The 14,444-nt window shown below is 48.4% G+C and overlaps 2 protein-coding genes across 2 annotated transcripts; one reads left to right on the top strand and one right to left on the bottom strand.

Moving 5' to 3' along the window:
* Positions 1-5,263: 5,263 nt before the first annotated feature.
* Positions 5,264-5,842, bottom strand: LOC149349724 (importin-7-like). Its single transcript, XM_089575476.1, has 2 exons — positions 5,418-5,842; positions 5,264-5,297 (listed from the first exon to the last, which is right to left on the bottom strand). Exons 1-2 carry the CDS (start codon positions 5,840-5,842, stop codon positions 5,264-5,266), a joined length of 459 nt encoding a protein of 152 aa, XP_089431602.1.
* A 3,958-nt stretch (positions 5,843-9,800) lies between these two features.
* Positions 9,801-13,783, top strand: LOC149349723 (importin-7-like). Its single transcript, XM_089575475.1, has 3 exons — positions 9,801-9,841; positions 10,201-10,626; positions 13,753-13,783. Exons 1-3 carry the CDS (start codon positions 9,801-9,803, stop codon positions 13,781-13,783), a joined length of 498 nt encoding a protein of 165 aa, XP_089431601.1.
* The last annotated feature ends 661 nt before the right edge of the window (positions 13,784-14,444 follow it).

Below are 14,444 nucleotides of genomic sequence, written 5' to 3'. Positions count from 1 at the left end.
GCGCGCTGTAGTGGAGGGCTCCGGATTGATTTCGACCATCTAAAGCTGCTTAGCACGCCTGACACCGCATAGCACGCGTACGCGTCGGCCTCTATCGAAACACGGATTTAGTTCTTTTCGGCTCATAAAGTCCCAAAGCAACCCAGGCTATGAGGGACGCCTTTGTGAAGGGCTCCGGAAATTTCGACCACCTGTGGTTCTTTGACGTGCACTGACATCGCACAGTACACGTACCTCTAGAATTTCGCCTACATCGAAATTCGGCATCCGCGGCCGGGATCGCACCCGCGTCTTTCAGGCGAGCGCCGTAACAGCTGAGCCACCACGACGGGACGCATGTCTGCTAAGCTAAGCTGGCAGATGGCCGATTATTTTTGTTCTCTTATATGGCTATGATACATTTGCAGTCGCCTTCAGTGTAACGCCCGCAGCCGTTAAACATGAATATGGCTCGCACAACGATCCTAGCGCTACAGCCTAAAGATGGATGCTAAAATCAAAGGTAGAGCCAACCGCTAATTCACCCTAATTTAGCCGTGATTACATTGGTTAATGACTCAAAAATGTTTTCTCCCGACGTACTGTAAATAAAACACGCAAAAGGGGATCGCCACATTATTTTTTGCGCTACTTTCCTTCAAACTCTACCAATAAGTTGGACGTCGCAAATGTTATGCATCCTACAAGGATCTTACATCGGCATCGAGGACGAAATGGCCACTGTATTTTACACGCAACGTAATCAGTACGGTGGAGATACTGAATACCATTAATTTGTGTGACCCCCCTATGCAATCCCGATGTAGTAATATGTTATACCTCCGTGAAATTGTTTGGATGCTGCCACGCGTTTTAGGTCCGACAATCGGAACCCGCGCCTATAGTCACACCTTCCTTTTAGCTTTTGCCGAGTTCTCAACATGTTATCTCTTTAGCAGTGTCAAAATATGCAAAGTACTGTCGGTATAAAAACTTTGCGGGATGCGTGTCCTCTGAAAAAAAAAAAAAAACTCGTAGCGCTGTTTCGCAGCCAAGTCGCCTGGTATTAGCATTAACGTCCCCTTATACCTTCAGGCATTTCAGGCGATTGGCTTTCGTGAATGCGCCGAAATGGTTTTCTTTTCTCTTCTGTGGACACCCGTGCACCGTTAACTTGCGCTGCAAATAGTGCGTCGGCACTCGTATAGGTAATGCAATCCATGAGGTTTACACGTCCCGCAGCACGCATGTTCGAACCTGCTATAAAAGCGCAGGAAAAATACGAGGTGGTCATTTCAGGGTACTCAAATCAATACATGTTTGAGAGCTGTGGTGCGCACACATGCACAAAACGCGTCAGGTATTGGGATCAATAAACAGAACATTTGAAAGGGGGAATGATGGGAAATCGGAAGGCTTATTTTACGAATACCTTTGCTCTCGGTAGAAAAAATGCGGCTGCGGCAATGCGCTCATTCACGCCAGGCGCCTTACCGCTCCACTGCTGTCAGCGCCGCCATGCGTCATCAGCGCACTCTGGTGCCACGTTTCCGCGGCTGGTTTTCATACCTCCCTATTGTCGCCTCTCTATCGCAGCGGGCGGTGTCTTGGAACTATCCGCCGCTTATTATAAGTGTCTAATAATCTAGCCTGTACACGTGAATTAAAATAATTTCTCATTAAAATAAAGGTTCAGTTGGTTTGCGCAGTGCCTCCGGCTGCGAGGCATGCCAGGCGACAGCCGCCGCTGGGATGTGGTAAGTAAGGTTGGCTTCGCCTCAAGGCAGCAATGTGGAGTGGGAAATGAGTACAAGAGACCGAAGGTCACCCGCAAGAAGATCCCACGTTCACACGGCACGCTGTTGCACAGAGCTAGCGCTGCCGAGAGGAGGCTGCCCGAGGCCGTGCAGCCGCTCCGTCTCCGCGCGCGAAAAGTGATCCAAAAGCGCCGTTAGGGTCGAGAAGCGCCACTGGAAGGTGCGCGGAGCCGTTCGATATATCGAAAGTTCCGCTGAACGCGAATTCGGTAAACGCGAACAATGGTGGTATATTTTTGCATGGGATTTTCAAGAGCATGCTTTGACTGTTCGATATAAATAATAATTCGATATATATATCGGTTAAATATATCCGGGCTCGACTGTACTACTACGCGACTATATGTGCCTACTCTCCACCACACCCTTCTATGTCTCTTGCCTCACCGCTTGGTTCAGGTGTCCACCGTGAGTGAGATAGTTACTGCGCCAAATTTCCTTTCCTCACAACTCAGGTTCCAGGCTGGGAAAGCGGCTGTAACAAAATAACGCTGATAAAGTACTGTACGAGGTACCGTCACGAAGACCGTTTTTCTTCAAAGACGCGCGCTCAGGCAGCGGCGCTGTATTCTTTTGGTCCGCCACACCGTACGGCACCGCCGTGCCCTGGAACGGGCGAATTGGTTCCAAGCCATCCGCCAGCAAGTGATCCCAGCGGCGCTGAGCTCCAGTCAGTCACTGCTTTTCATGACACTAAAGATCTAGAGGCCACAGAACCTGATGGACCACTCTGTCAATATATAAATGAGCAACCAAGTGAAGTCCACTCGGTCAAAATATGGATGAGCAACAAACCACAGACATGAATAATCTAACTTGAAATAACAAAGCGATGTATAAAAAAGCTTACAGAGGGATAACGAGTGAGTAACGAGAATGTTCTTCAGCGTTAGCTGGCGCAGTACGGGGGAAGAATTTCAATTTCAGAAAACGTGGTTTAGTTCTTGGGCAGTTCTTGTATATAAACCATGTATATAACCATGTATAGCCATGTATATAAACAAGAAATCCACAGGGATATCAACAATATAAGTAACCTATACCAATTACAGGATGGAACTCCAAGTTACCTTACAAGACACTTCGAGGATTGGTCAGTACCAATGTCACGTTCAAGTTACGGGAAACAGTGCCTTAAGTACACAATACCAACGCTTTTGAATTATTATAATTCTGTCCGTTTTGACCTCTTCACGGCAACCTACAAGGACCTCCGGCAGAAGTATTTCGTTTGTAGGTAATGTTATCTAGCCTTGCTGTTGTTTTCTTTTGGATTTGTGGAAGTGAGTTCCGCTTTTCTTTTCTGTTCTTTTTGTTGTTGTTTTCTGTTGTTTTCGTTTACTACGAGTACTAAGTCTGTATCATATTAAGTATGTATGTATATGTTTGGATATCAAGAATATGTTCCGTGATGCCGCCACTCTGCCAAAATAAGGGATTGTGGACCCGTCAAGCTGTCCAAGGACAGCTTTCTTTCTACAATCCCCCCATCTGTATTTGATGGCAAATAAAAGATTTCATTTCATTTCATTTCATTCATTTCTTTCTTTAGGTCAACAATAACGGTCTTGTGACTGGTGAAGTAGATGCTAATATGCAATATCATTGAATAAATCTCGGTTTAGAAACGAGACAGATGCAAGTTTTTCTAGACGGGGTGACGGTTCCTGCGGGGCTGTCGAGTAGCAACATGATTCAGTATTATAGTACTGACGAGTGTTATAGTCTCGCTTCTCGCAAGAGCCACGACTTCTATCCTACAGTAGTGCACTGATGATATATGAGGCAACCTGTGGGATGGTGTCGCAGGGATTAAAGTAGGCTGCTGTGCCGACGAGTCCACTGTCCAGTCGCACTGCACACATCTCACCTACGTCACCGAATCACCTTGAAACACGTCTAGCGATAAGGACTGTACACCGTCACGAAGATATATGCATACGCCGGCTGTACGGTTCTCGTCATTTCAGGAAAACTTTGCGCATATTAACACAAGACCGGAGAGAGAAACACGCACACACACACACACACGCACACGCGAGCGCAAACTTGCTACTGTATTCTCAGAAACGATACACCTGGAAAATGTTGAAAATATCCCGGAAAATGTTGACGAAACATCCCCTCTCCGAGACATTGACCTGGTATGGGTCTCGACCTGCGCCAGGAACCCCAGAAACGAGGCCGCCCGCGCACAAGCTCGAGCTGGAGCCGGTCGAGCAGTGGACGGTCCGAACCCGGACGCAATCGGCGTAACAAAAGATTCAAATAAAACCTCTACCCAAAAACATAAATTTGAAAACCCAGTAGGGACGGCAGGAGGCAAGAACCCGGACGCAACCGGCCAGGTCCTAGCCTCCTACGACGACCACACCACCCATTTCAAACCCGTACGCAGGAAATTCCCCGCCGCCTCGCCGGTCGATATCGAGGGCGCAGCGGGTAACGCGGAGACGACTTCGGACCGACTCCTTTCCCATCCCAAATGTGTGCTCGCGCATGTTTGCTGGAATCTGTACCCCAAACTGCCGCTTTTGCGGCGAAAAAGCTGCTTTAGATCACATAGTCTGGGGCTGTAAAGCGCATCCTCCAAACACATCTCATGACTGCTCCATCGAATGACTTCTCTCGCCTGGCTTTCCGTAAAGGCCAGCGACGACCGAGACACTGGTCAAGGCCGTCGAACGGATGCGCCCTAAGACCTGCATGGTCTGGAGGTATGACGACCACTCTAACCCTTCGGTCAATTGTTTTCACTCACTCACTCACTCACTCACTCACTCACTCACTCACTCACTCACTCACTCACTCACTCACTCACTCACTCACTCACTCACTCACTCACTCACTCACTCTCACTCACTCTCACTCACTCACTAACGGCAAAGCTGAGGTGGGCACCAAGACCTCATAACTATTTATTATTGGGCTGCCGGCGAAACGCAAAAAACGTCCGTGCACTGTAATACGCTGTAACTGCACGCTCATATAAAAACACACCGGCTACACGTTCGTACCCCAATGCATCTAAATTCAGCAAGATGCACAAAGCCAGGTGGCATGTGTAGACGCACAGGCCGGCGCATAAAACCGCAAACACTTATCCGCATCCAGCGCACGTTTCTGGATAGTGTCATAGTAAATGGTTGTGGCGGAAAAAATTTGGGAAAGCTTTTTATAAAACATCTTGAACAGTCCTTTGTTCAATTCGAGCGAAATTGACAACCACATACTGAAGAACATTGCGACAACCGCAGGCGCTGTCGCCAAGCAGCTGTGCAGCAGATGTATTTAGGCAAGAAACAATTCCTTGTCACCCTCTTTATCACTAAGTTATTGATGGGAAATCGACAGTACTAATGTTAGCATGCGCAGTGGCGTCGTGAGCACCACTACAAGGGCTATAGTCCAACACGCTGGTTCCGCAGAGTCCGTCACGCTGGCGAGGTCCTCCTGGCGAGGTAGTGTCACTGCGGCCAGCCAGCGTCAAGGAAGCCTTCTCTGCACAGAGAAAAGCCAGGGAGCGTGAGGGTGCGCAAAGGTAAAGCTAAAAACAAACATCAGAGGAGAGACGAGGCAGGACAGGCGAAAGCAAGAGGCAAATAGAAAATACGAGCTTACCGGTTGAAGTCCTGTGGCTTAAAGAAGGGTGTGCCTCCAGAGCTGAATGAGGAGGGCGCCGTCTGGCTCTGGAACACGTATCCGTCCCTCTTCTCGATCCGGCTCGACTCTGCAGCGGCCTTCATCTGGCTGGCCAGCACGCAGACCTCCTGTGGCGACCTCTGCTGCTCGATGGACTGCGGGCCCGGCGTCGCCTCACCAATCCAGATCGAGTCCGTGTTCTGGATGCCTCGCACGACCTCCTTGGAGACCTGGTACTCGTCGACAGGGCACTGCTCCTCGTAGAGAGGCATCGTAGCCGACTCCATGCCTTGCCCTGATTCGTTACCCTCCGTGGGGTCATCCTCGATGGAGGCTGAGGGTGCAGGAAACAGCGCGCCCCACTCTTCTCGTCGGACACTGCTGGCCCTGGTCGTTAATCCCATCCTGGTGCGAATCGAACACCTCCAGGAGCACGGCCTTCGTCTTCTTCTGTCGTTGTTGTTGTTGTTGTTGCCTTGGTGGCATGGCGTGCGCTGTTGGTTCCGGCTTTCGAAGGTCGTTGTCGTCTTCTGCCAGTCTCTCGCTATGGTTCCTCCAAGCGCTCATATGCGCGAATAAAGTTAGGTGTCTGCTGTCGGTCTGGCCGAACGACTACGTGGGTTTCTCAGACTCTGTGACCTCAGTTAAGCAGTCATATTACGCTTCCCCTCGATGAAACAATATCAGCGTGTTTTTAACCAGCCTTGGTAATAATAAGTTCAATTTCTGAGAACGACCGCCAACTACAAAATATTTTTGAGTTTGCTGGTAAGATCTCACTGCTACATTTTAATTACCTGTGCTGGCCAGCTTTTGTACTGTGCACCTTGGCTCTCATTTTAATGTCTTGTTATTCGTGCCTTCCTTGTTTAGACGCGCCGGAGACTGAGTGCAACATGTAATGAGATTACCATGAAAATGAAAAGAGCTTGCTTCATAATGATGCATTTACCCGCCATGATCGTTTTCAAACAAGTGACATAAATTTATTAGGGTACGGAATCATGCACAAGTACACCAATCAACGTGCTGCAGGAGGAGGTTCTGAACGTGACCAACGGGAATACCATGCACGCTGGGCTTAGCTGCCAGAAGCGTAGTGTATTCAAAAACGAGACCTCGAAGTTCGTGCTTCAATGCAGCGTCTGAACGCGACCAACGCGAGAACCCTGCACTTCGTTGTGGCTCAGTGGTTAAGGCGCGCGTCTACCGAGTCGGAGAATCCAGGTTCGAACCCGACCTCGGCGACCATGTTTCTATGAAGACAACGCAAAAGGCGTCCGTGTGCTCTCCGATGTCAGTGCACGTTAATGATCCAAGGGTGGTCGAAATTATACCGGAGGCGTCCACTAATGCACCTCTTTCTCTTCTTCTTCTTTTACTCCACATTCCTCCCTTCCCTTACGGCGCGGTTCAGGTGTCCACCGAGATATGTGAGACAGATACTGCGCCATTTCCTTTCCTCAAAAACAAATTTATCAGGCTGCCAAGGGAGAAGCGAAGCGACGTAAACGCCCAAGTAAAGGCCAAAGGAGCAAAGAAGACATTTCCCAGACAGTTTCTCGACAATCTATTCTGCTACAGTTGCTCGATGTGCGATCAATTTTGGTTCAAGAACGATCCCTCTGCCCTGCTTCTGAAACTTTAACCGATATTCGCTTTGGAGTTCCCTAGTAGTGATCTCTCGACGTTCCAACTATACGCTTCGTGTATACGGTCGGTGTGCATGGGCCAACACCAAACGCCTATACGCATCCGCCGAAGCGTGGTCATCTTCCACAGATGAACAATATAGGAGAGAGTGATTTTCACCGATGATCTCGTTTTTGCAAATAAGAGGACTGATTGACAGATGCAATACATTGATTCACCACAATTCGATACCCATCGCTCCCGAACCGTTACCTGTACCACAGAAACGAAAGCCAAGGTGTTCGTAAGGAGGACACTATTTCCAGCCGTTGTCTAGCATCATCGCCATCACAAGTGACACAAGCTACATATATATTGACATATACTTATACATATCTATTGACACACACACACACACACACACACACACACACACACACACACACACACACACACACACACACACACACACACACACACACACACACACACACACACATATATATTGAAACAAGCTACATACACATGCTACATATATATTGATCCCAATACAATTCTTCTATATCACCAGCCGCCAGATGACAAGGTTAAATGGAGGGATATGGGAAAGACCTCTTTCCTGCAGTGGACAAGAAAGAATGTATGATTTATGAGCTCCCGTAACAAGGCCGAACGGCACATCAACAGGATGACCTGTCAGGATGTATGAAACAAGGACACCCATCAGCATATATAAAATTTCTATTGCCTCTAGGGATGGTCCCGAAAATTCCGCATACTGTGAAGGTGTTAACCGTCGGTAGCAACGAAGGTGGCGTCATGCGCCACGCTTCTTTGTAGGTCTCTGTGTTAATGTGGCTGCGTGCGTGGAGGTGCGTGACTCCATGCTCGGAACAGCTGGTACTTCGAGATGTTAGCCGTTTATTCAGCAATGGCGGCCTTCAGTGAGTCTTTCGCGTTAACATGGCTGTTCGTGGTCTCCCTCTCAACGACGTTTCACACGTAGTAGTCCAACTCACTTAAATCTGGAGAACTAGGAGGCCACAGGTATGTAGCGACACGGTCGGGGAAGTTCTCGGCCAACTACTCCAGTGTAAATCAAGCGGTGTGCGCAAGCCGAATCTTGTTAAAAGATATAAAGTCTTCCTTTTAATATACCTTCTATCCAGGTCTTTACAATGGTGTCACGTACCTCCACGTACGCAGCCACATTAACGCCGAGACCTACAAAGAAGCGTGGCGCATGACGCCACTTTCGTTGCTACTGACAGTTAGCACCTCCACAGTTTACGGAATTTTCGTGACCATTCCTAGAGGCACCGCAATAAAAATTTTAAATATCCTTATGGGTGTCCTTGTTTCATACATCCTGACAGGTCATCCTGTGGATGTGATGTTCGACCTTGTTACGAGAACTCATAAATCATATATTCTTTCCTGTCCACTGCACTACAAAAGCCTTTCCCAAATCCCTCCAGTTAACCTTGTCGTCTGGCGGCTGGGGATATATATGAATTATACCAGTGTCAATATATAAGTAACTCTACGCCTAGATATAGCAGAACAGTGTCAAGGCGAGGTGACCCTAACCAACGCAACCCGTCGGCCAGCGATCTGTCCTCGTTTTTGTTCCCATAATGGAAGTGGAAGTGCCCTACGGCGTTAGTCAACTGCAGCCCGTTGATTTCGGCTGCTCTCCTGAGAGTAACGTAAACTAAGTTTTTGCGTGTGGTTCTGTACATATTCGTATACTACCTCTTCATGCGTTCCGCTCTGCCACTTGTGTATGGAGATGGTGCTAGACTGAACGGCTGGAAATAGTACCCTCCTTACGAACACCTTGGCTTTCGTTTCTTTGGTACAGGTAACGGTTCGGGGAGTGATGGGTATCGAATTGTGCTGAATCAATACACTGCATCTGTCAAATAATCCTCTTATTTGCGCAAACGGGATCATCGGTGAAAATGACTCTCTCCTATGTTGTTCATCTGTGGGAGGAGGCCAGCCTTCGGCGGATGCTTGTAGACGTTCGGTGTCGGCCTATGCAGACCAACCGTATTCACAAAGCGTACAGTTGGAATGTCGAGAGATCACTACTAGGGAACTCCAAAGCGAGTATCGGTTAATGTTTCGGAGGCAGGGCAGAGCGATCGTTCTTGAACCGAAACTGATCACATATCGAGCAACTGTAGCAGAATAGATTGTCGAGAAACTGTCTGGCAAATTCCTTCGTTGCCCCTTTGGCCTTGACTAGGCATTTTCGTCGCTACGCCTCTAGCTGGCAGCCCGAGGTGCATGGTCTGCGCCTTGGTCGTGTTCAGGCTCTGCTCGAGCAGCACGAACTGCCGGTCCTCTCTTCGCACTCGCATTGCTTCTGTCGCACAGCACGAACTGCAGGATCTTCGCGTGTGCCGCGTTCGGACCTGCTTTGGCTGCACAAACAGCAAACTCTCATTTCTGAATCCACATCGCTTCTGCCTCGGCTGCCCAAACTGCATGGCCTTCCCGTTCATCGCATTCAGGCTCTGCTCCAGGAGTGCTTTGCTTGGTGTACTCGTGTATGATTTTCCGTACCCTATTAAATTTTTGTCACTCTTTTGAAAACTACCGTCGAGCGTAAATGCATAAATATGAAGGAAGCTTTTTTCATTTTCACGGTAGTCTCATTAGATGTTTCACTCAGTCTCCGGCACGTCTAAAGAAGGACGGCGGGAATAAAACGACATTAAAATGAGAGCCAAGGTGCACAGTACAAGTGCTGGCCAGCGCAGGTAATTAAAATTTAGCTGTGAGATCTTACCAGCAAGCTCAAAAGTATCTAGTGGTTGGCTACCACTCTCAGAAACTGAATTATTATTACCAAGGCAGGTTAAGAACACGCTGATATCGTTTCATCGAGGGGAAGCGTCCGATGACTGCTTAACTGAGCTCACACAGACTCTGAGAAACCCACGCAGCCGTTCGGCCAGGCCGCCAGCAGACACCTAACTTTATTGGCGCAGAAGAGCGCCTCGAGGAACCACAGCCTGAAGCTGCCAGTAGACGACGATGACTTTCGAAGGCCGGAGCTAACAGCGCGCGACCGAAGAAGACGAAGGCCGTGCTCCTGGAGGTGTTCAATTCGTACCAGGATGGGATTAACGACCAGGGCCAGCAGTGTCCGACAGGAATGGTGGGTCGCACTGTTTCTCGCACCCTCAGGCTCCATAGAGTATTTCCCTGTGGAGGGTGACAAGTCAGAGCAAGGCATGAAGTTAACCACGATGCCTCTCTATGAAGAGCAGTGCTCTCTCGACGAGTACCAGGTCTCCAAGGAGATCGTCCGAGGCATCCCGAATACGGGCCCTGGCTGGTTTGGCGAGGTGACGCCGGGCCCGCAGTCCATCGAGCAGCAGAGGTCCCTAAAGGAGGTCTGCGTGCTGTCCGGCCAGAGAAAGGCCGCTGCAGAGTCGAGCCGGATCGGGAAGAGTGGCGGATACGTGTTCCAGAGCCAAACGGCGCCCTCCTCCTTCAGCTCTGGAGGCACACCTCTCTTCAAGCCACAGGACTTCAACCGGTGAGCTCGTATTTTCTCTTTGCCTATTTCTTTCTCCTGTCCTGCCTCGTTTCTCCTCTGGTGTTTCTTTTTAGCTTTACACACACCCTTGCACACACTCATCATCATCATCATCAGCCTGACTACACCCACTGCAGGGCAAAGGCCTCTCCCATGTCTCTCCAGTTAACCCTGTCCTTTATCAGTTGCCGCCACTGTATCCCCGCAAACTTCTTAATCTCATCCGCCCACCTAACTTTCTGCCGTCCCCTGCTACGTTTGCTTTCTCTTGGAATCCACTCCGTTACCCTTAAGGACCAGCGGTTATCTTGCCTTCGCATTACATGCCCTGCCCAAGCCCATTTCTTCCTCTTGATTTCAACTAAGATGTCATTAACCCGCGTTTGTTCCCTCACCCACTCCGCCCTCTTCCGATCTCTTAACGTTACACTTATCATTTTCCTTTCCATAGCTCGCTGCGTTGTTCTTAACTTAAGCTGAACCCTCTTTGTTAGCCTCCACGTTTCTGCCCCATAGGTGAGTACCGATAGGATACAGCTGTTGTATACTTTTCTCTTCAGGGATATTGGTAAGCTACCATTCATGATCTGAGAGAACCTGCCATATGCGCTCCACCCCATTCTTATTCTTCTAGTTATTTCCCTTTCATGATCCGGATCTGCGGTCACTACCTGCCCTAAGTAGGCATATTCTCTTACTACTTCCAGCACCTCGCTACCAATTGCGAACTGCTGTTCGCTTGCTAGGCTCTTGAACATTACTTTGGTTTTCTGCATGTTAATTCTTAGCCCTACCGTTCTGCTCTGCCTGTCAAACTGATTGATCATGCTTTGCAGTTCTTGTCCTGAGTGGCTTAGCAAGGCAATGTCATCAGCCAATCGCAAATTACTCAGGTATTCACCATTAACTCTTATCCCCAACTGTTCCTATTCCAGTCAACGGAATACCTCCTGTAAGCAGGCACTGATGAGCATTGGCGAGATCGTGTCTCCCTGCCGGACACCTTTCCGTATTGGAATTTTATTGCTGACTTTATGGAGAACTATAGTAGCTGTGCAATCGTTATAAATATCTTCCAATATTTTCACATAGCACTCTTCTACACCCTGATTCCGCAATGCCTGCATGACAGCTGAGGTTTCCACTGAGTCAAATGCTTTCTCGTAATCAATGAAGGCTATATATAGGGGTTAGTTATATTCTGCGCATTTCTCTTTCACCTGATTGATAGTGTGAATGTGGTCTATTGTCGAGTATCCTTTACGAAAGCCTGCCTGATCATTTGGTTGACTAAAGTCCAAGGTTGTCCTGACTCTATTAGCGATTACCTTACTAAATACCTTGTAGGTAATGGACAGTAAGCTGATTGGTCTGTAATTCTTCAAGTCCTTGACGTCTCCTTTCTTATGAATTAAGATAATGTTAGCGTTCTTCCAAGCTTCTGGTATTCTCGAGGTCACAAGGCATTGCGTATACAGGGTGGCTAGTTTTCGTAGCACAGTCTCTCCTCCGTCCTTCAACAAATCTGCTGTTACCTGATCCTCACCAGCTGCTTTCCCTCTTTGCATTGCTCCTAAGGCTTTCTTTACTTCCTCCTTCGTTACTGGCGGGATGTCCCACTGCTGTGCTCGACTGCCTCACTCAGTAACTTGATGATTACATTCGCTACTGTATAGATTTGTGTAGAACTCTTCGGCTAATTCAACTATCTTATCCATATTGCTGATGACATTGCCCTGTTCGTCTTTTAGCGCATACATCTGGTTTTTACCTATGCCCAGTTTTCTCCTCACTGATTTTAGGCTACCTCCGTTCCTTAGAGCATGCTCGATTTTCTCCATGTTAAACTTTCTTATGTCGGCTACCTTGCGCTTATTTATTAACTTCGATAGCTCTACTAGTTCTATCCTGTCTGTGGAGTTAGACGTCCTCATGCTTTGGCGTTTCTTAGTCAGATCTTTAGTCTCCTGAGATAGCTTGCTGGTATCCTGTCGAACCATCCTACCACCTACTTCTGCGGCGCACTCTGTAACGATAGCTGTGAGATTATCATTCATTGTTTCAACACTACGGTCGTCTTCTTCAGTTAAAGCGGGAAATCTGTTCTGCAGCGACATTCTGAATTTCTCTACCTTCCCTCTTAATGCTAACTCGTTAATAGCCTTTCGCTTCACCAGTTTCCTCCGTTCCCTCTTGAAATCTAAGCTAATATGAGACCTTACCATTCTGTGGTCGCTACAACGGACCTTACCAAGGACCTCCACATCCTCTACGATGCCAGGGTGTGCACACAGTATGAAGTCTATTTCATTTTTAGTCTCACCATTTGGGCTCTTCCACCTCCACTTCCTGTTTGCACGTTTGCGGAAGAAGGTATTCATAATCCGTAAATTATTTCTATCTGCGAACTCTACTAATAACTCTCCCCTACTGTTCCTAGAACCTATGCCATAGTCACCTACCGCCTTGTCTCCAGTCTGCTTTTTGCCTACCTTTGCATTAAAGTCACCCATCAGTATAGTGTACCGTGATTTTACTTTGGTCATTGCCGATTCCACATCCTCATAGAAGCTTTCAACTATCTGGTCATCATGGCTTGATGTAGGCGCGTAGGCCTGCACCACCTTCAGCTTGTACCTCTTATTAAGCCTAATTACGATATCTGCCACTCTCTCGTTAATACTGTAAAACTCCTCGATGTTGCCAGCTATATCCTGATTTATGAGGAATCCCACACCTAGTTCTCGCCTATCTGCTAATCCACGATAGCACAGTACATGCCCGCCCTTTAGTACTGTAAATGCCTCATCTGTCCTCCTAACCTCACTAAGCCCTATGACATCCCATTTAATACCGGCTAATTCTTCCAACAGCACTGCTAAGCTAGCCTCACTTGATAAGGTTCTTGCGTTAAACGTTGCCAGGTTCAGTTTCCAATTGTGTCCTGTCAGGAGCCAGAGATTCTTAGCACCCTCCGCTGCGCCACAGGTCAGACCGCCGCCTTGGTCAGTCGCTCCGCAGCCGCTGGGGACTGAGGGCCGACGGTTAATTGGTTTGTTCAAAGAAGGTTGTGGTCAAGTACTATACCAGGCGCACACTCATGCCCCCTGCCTTTTCTCTGTGCAGAGAAGGCTTCCGCGATCCTGGCTGGCCGTAGAGAAACTACCTCACCAAGCGGACTTCGCCAGCGTGACGGACTCCGCGGAACCGGCGCGTTGGACTACAGCCCTTGCAGTGGCGCTCACGACGCCACTGCGCATGCTTACAATAGTACTCTCGATTTCCCATCAATAACTAAGTGATAAAGAAGGTGACAACGAATTGTTTCTTGCCTATATACATCTGCTGCACCGCTGTGTGCCGACACTGCATGTGGTTGCAACAATGTTCTTCAGTATGTGGTTGTCAATTTCTCTTGAATTCCACAACGCGCTGTTCAAGAGGTTTTAAAGCAGCTTTCCCAAATTTTTGCCACCACAACCATTTACTATGGCGCTATCCAGAAACGTCCGGTCGAGAGTACTAGCGGGCTTGACGCGGATTCGTGTTAGCGGTTTTATGCGCAGGCCTGCGTGTCTGCGCGTGCCACCTGGCTTTATACGTGCTGCTGAATTTTGATGCATGGTCGTACGAACACGCAGCCTGGCGTGTTCTAATTAGAGCGTATTACAGTACACGGACGACTTCTGCGTTTCGCCAGGAGTCCAATAATAAATGGTTATGAGGAGAGAAAAGACGCGCTAACTTTCACGTCTTGGTTTCCACCTTAGCCTCGCCGTGAGTTACTGAGCAACGAGCTGGCGAGCGAGCGAGGGAAT

This window comes from Amblyomma mixtum, chromosome 3, assembly GCF_055824585.1.
Source record: "Amblyomma mixtum isolate Tamu chromosome 3, ASM5582458v1, whole genome shotgun sequence".
NCBI lineage: Eukaryota > Metazoa > Arthropoda > Arachnida > Ixodida > Ixodidae > Amblyomma > Amblyomma mixtum.
The sequence above is the reverse complement of the archived record's forward strand: the minus strand, read 5'-3'. Positions and strand labels throughout refer to the sequence as shown.

Bases quoted from the DNA above. Each gene is read 5' to 3' on its own strand.
- LOC149349724 (XM_089575476.1), bottom strand. From the start codon at position 5,842: ATGGGATTAACGACCAGGGCCAGCAGTGTCCGACGAGAAGAGTGGGGC. The intron at 5,298-5,417 runs GTAAGCTCGTAT...TTCTCTGTGCAG, and splicing joins AAGCCACAGGACTTCAACCG to AGAAGGCTTCCTTGACGCTG.
- LOC149349723 (XM_089575475.1), top strand. From the start codon at position 9,801: ATGAGAGCCAAGGTGCACAGTACAAGTGCTGGCCAGCGCAG. The intron at 9,842-10,200 runs GTAATTAAAATT...AATTCGTACCAG, and splicing joins ACAAGTGCTGGCCAGCGCAG to GATGGGATTAACGACCAGGG. The intron at 10,627-13,752 runs GTGAGCTCGTAT...TTCTCTGTGCAG, and splicing joins AAGCCACAGGACTTCAACCG to AGAAGGCTTCCGCGATCCTG.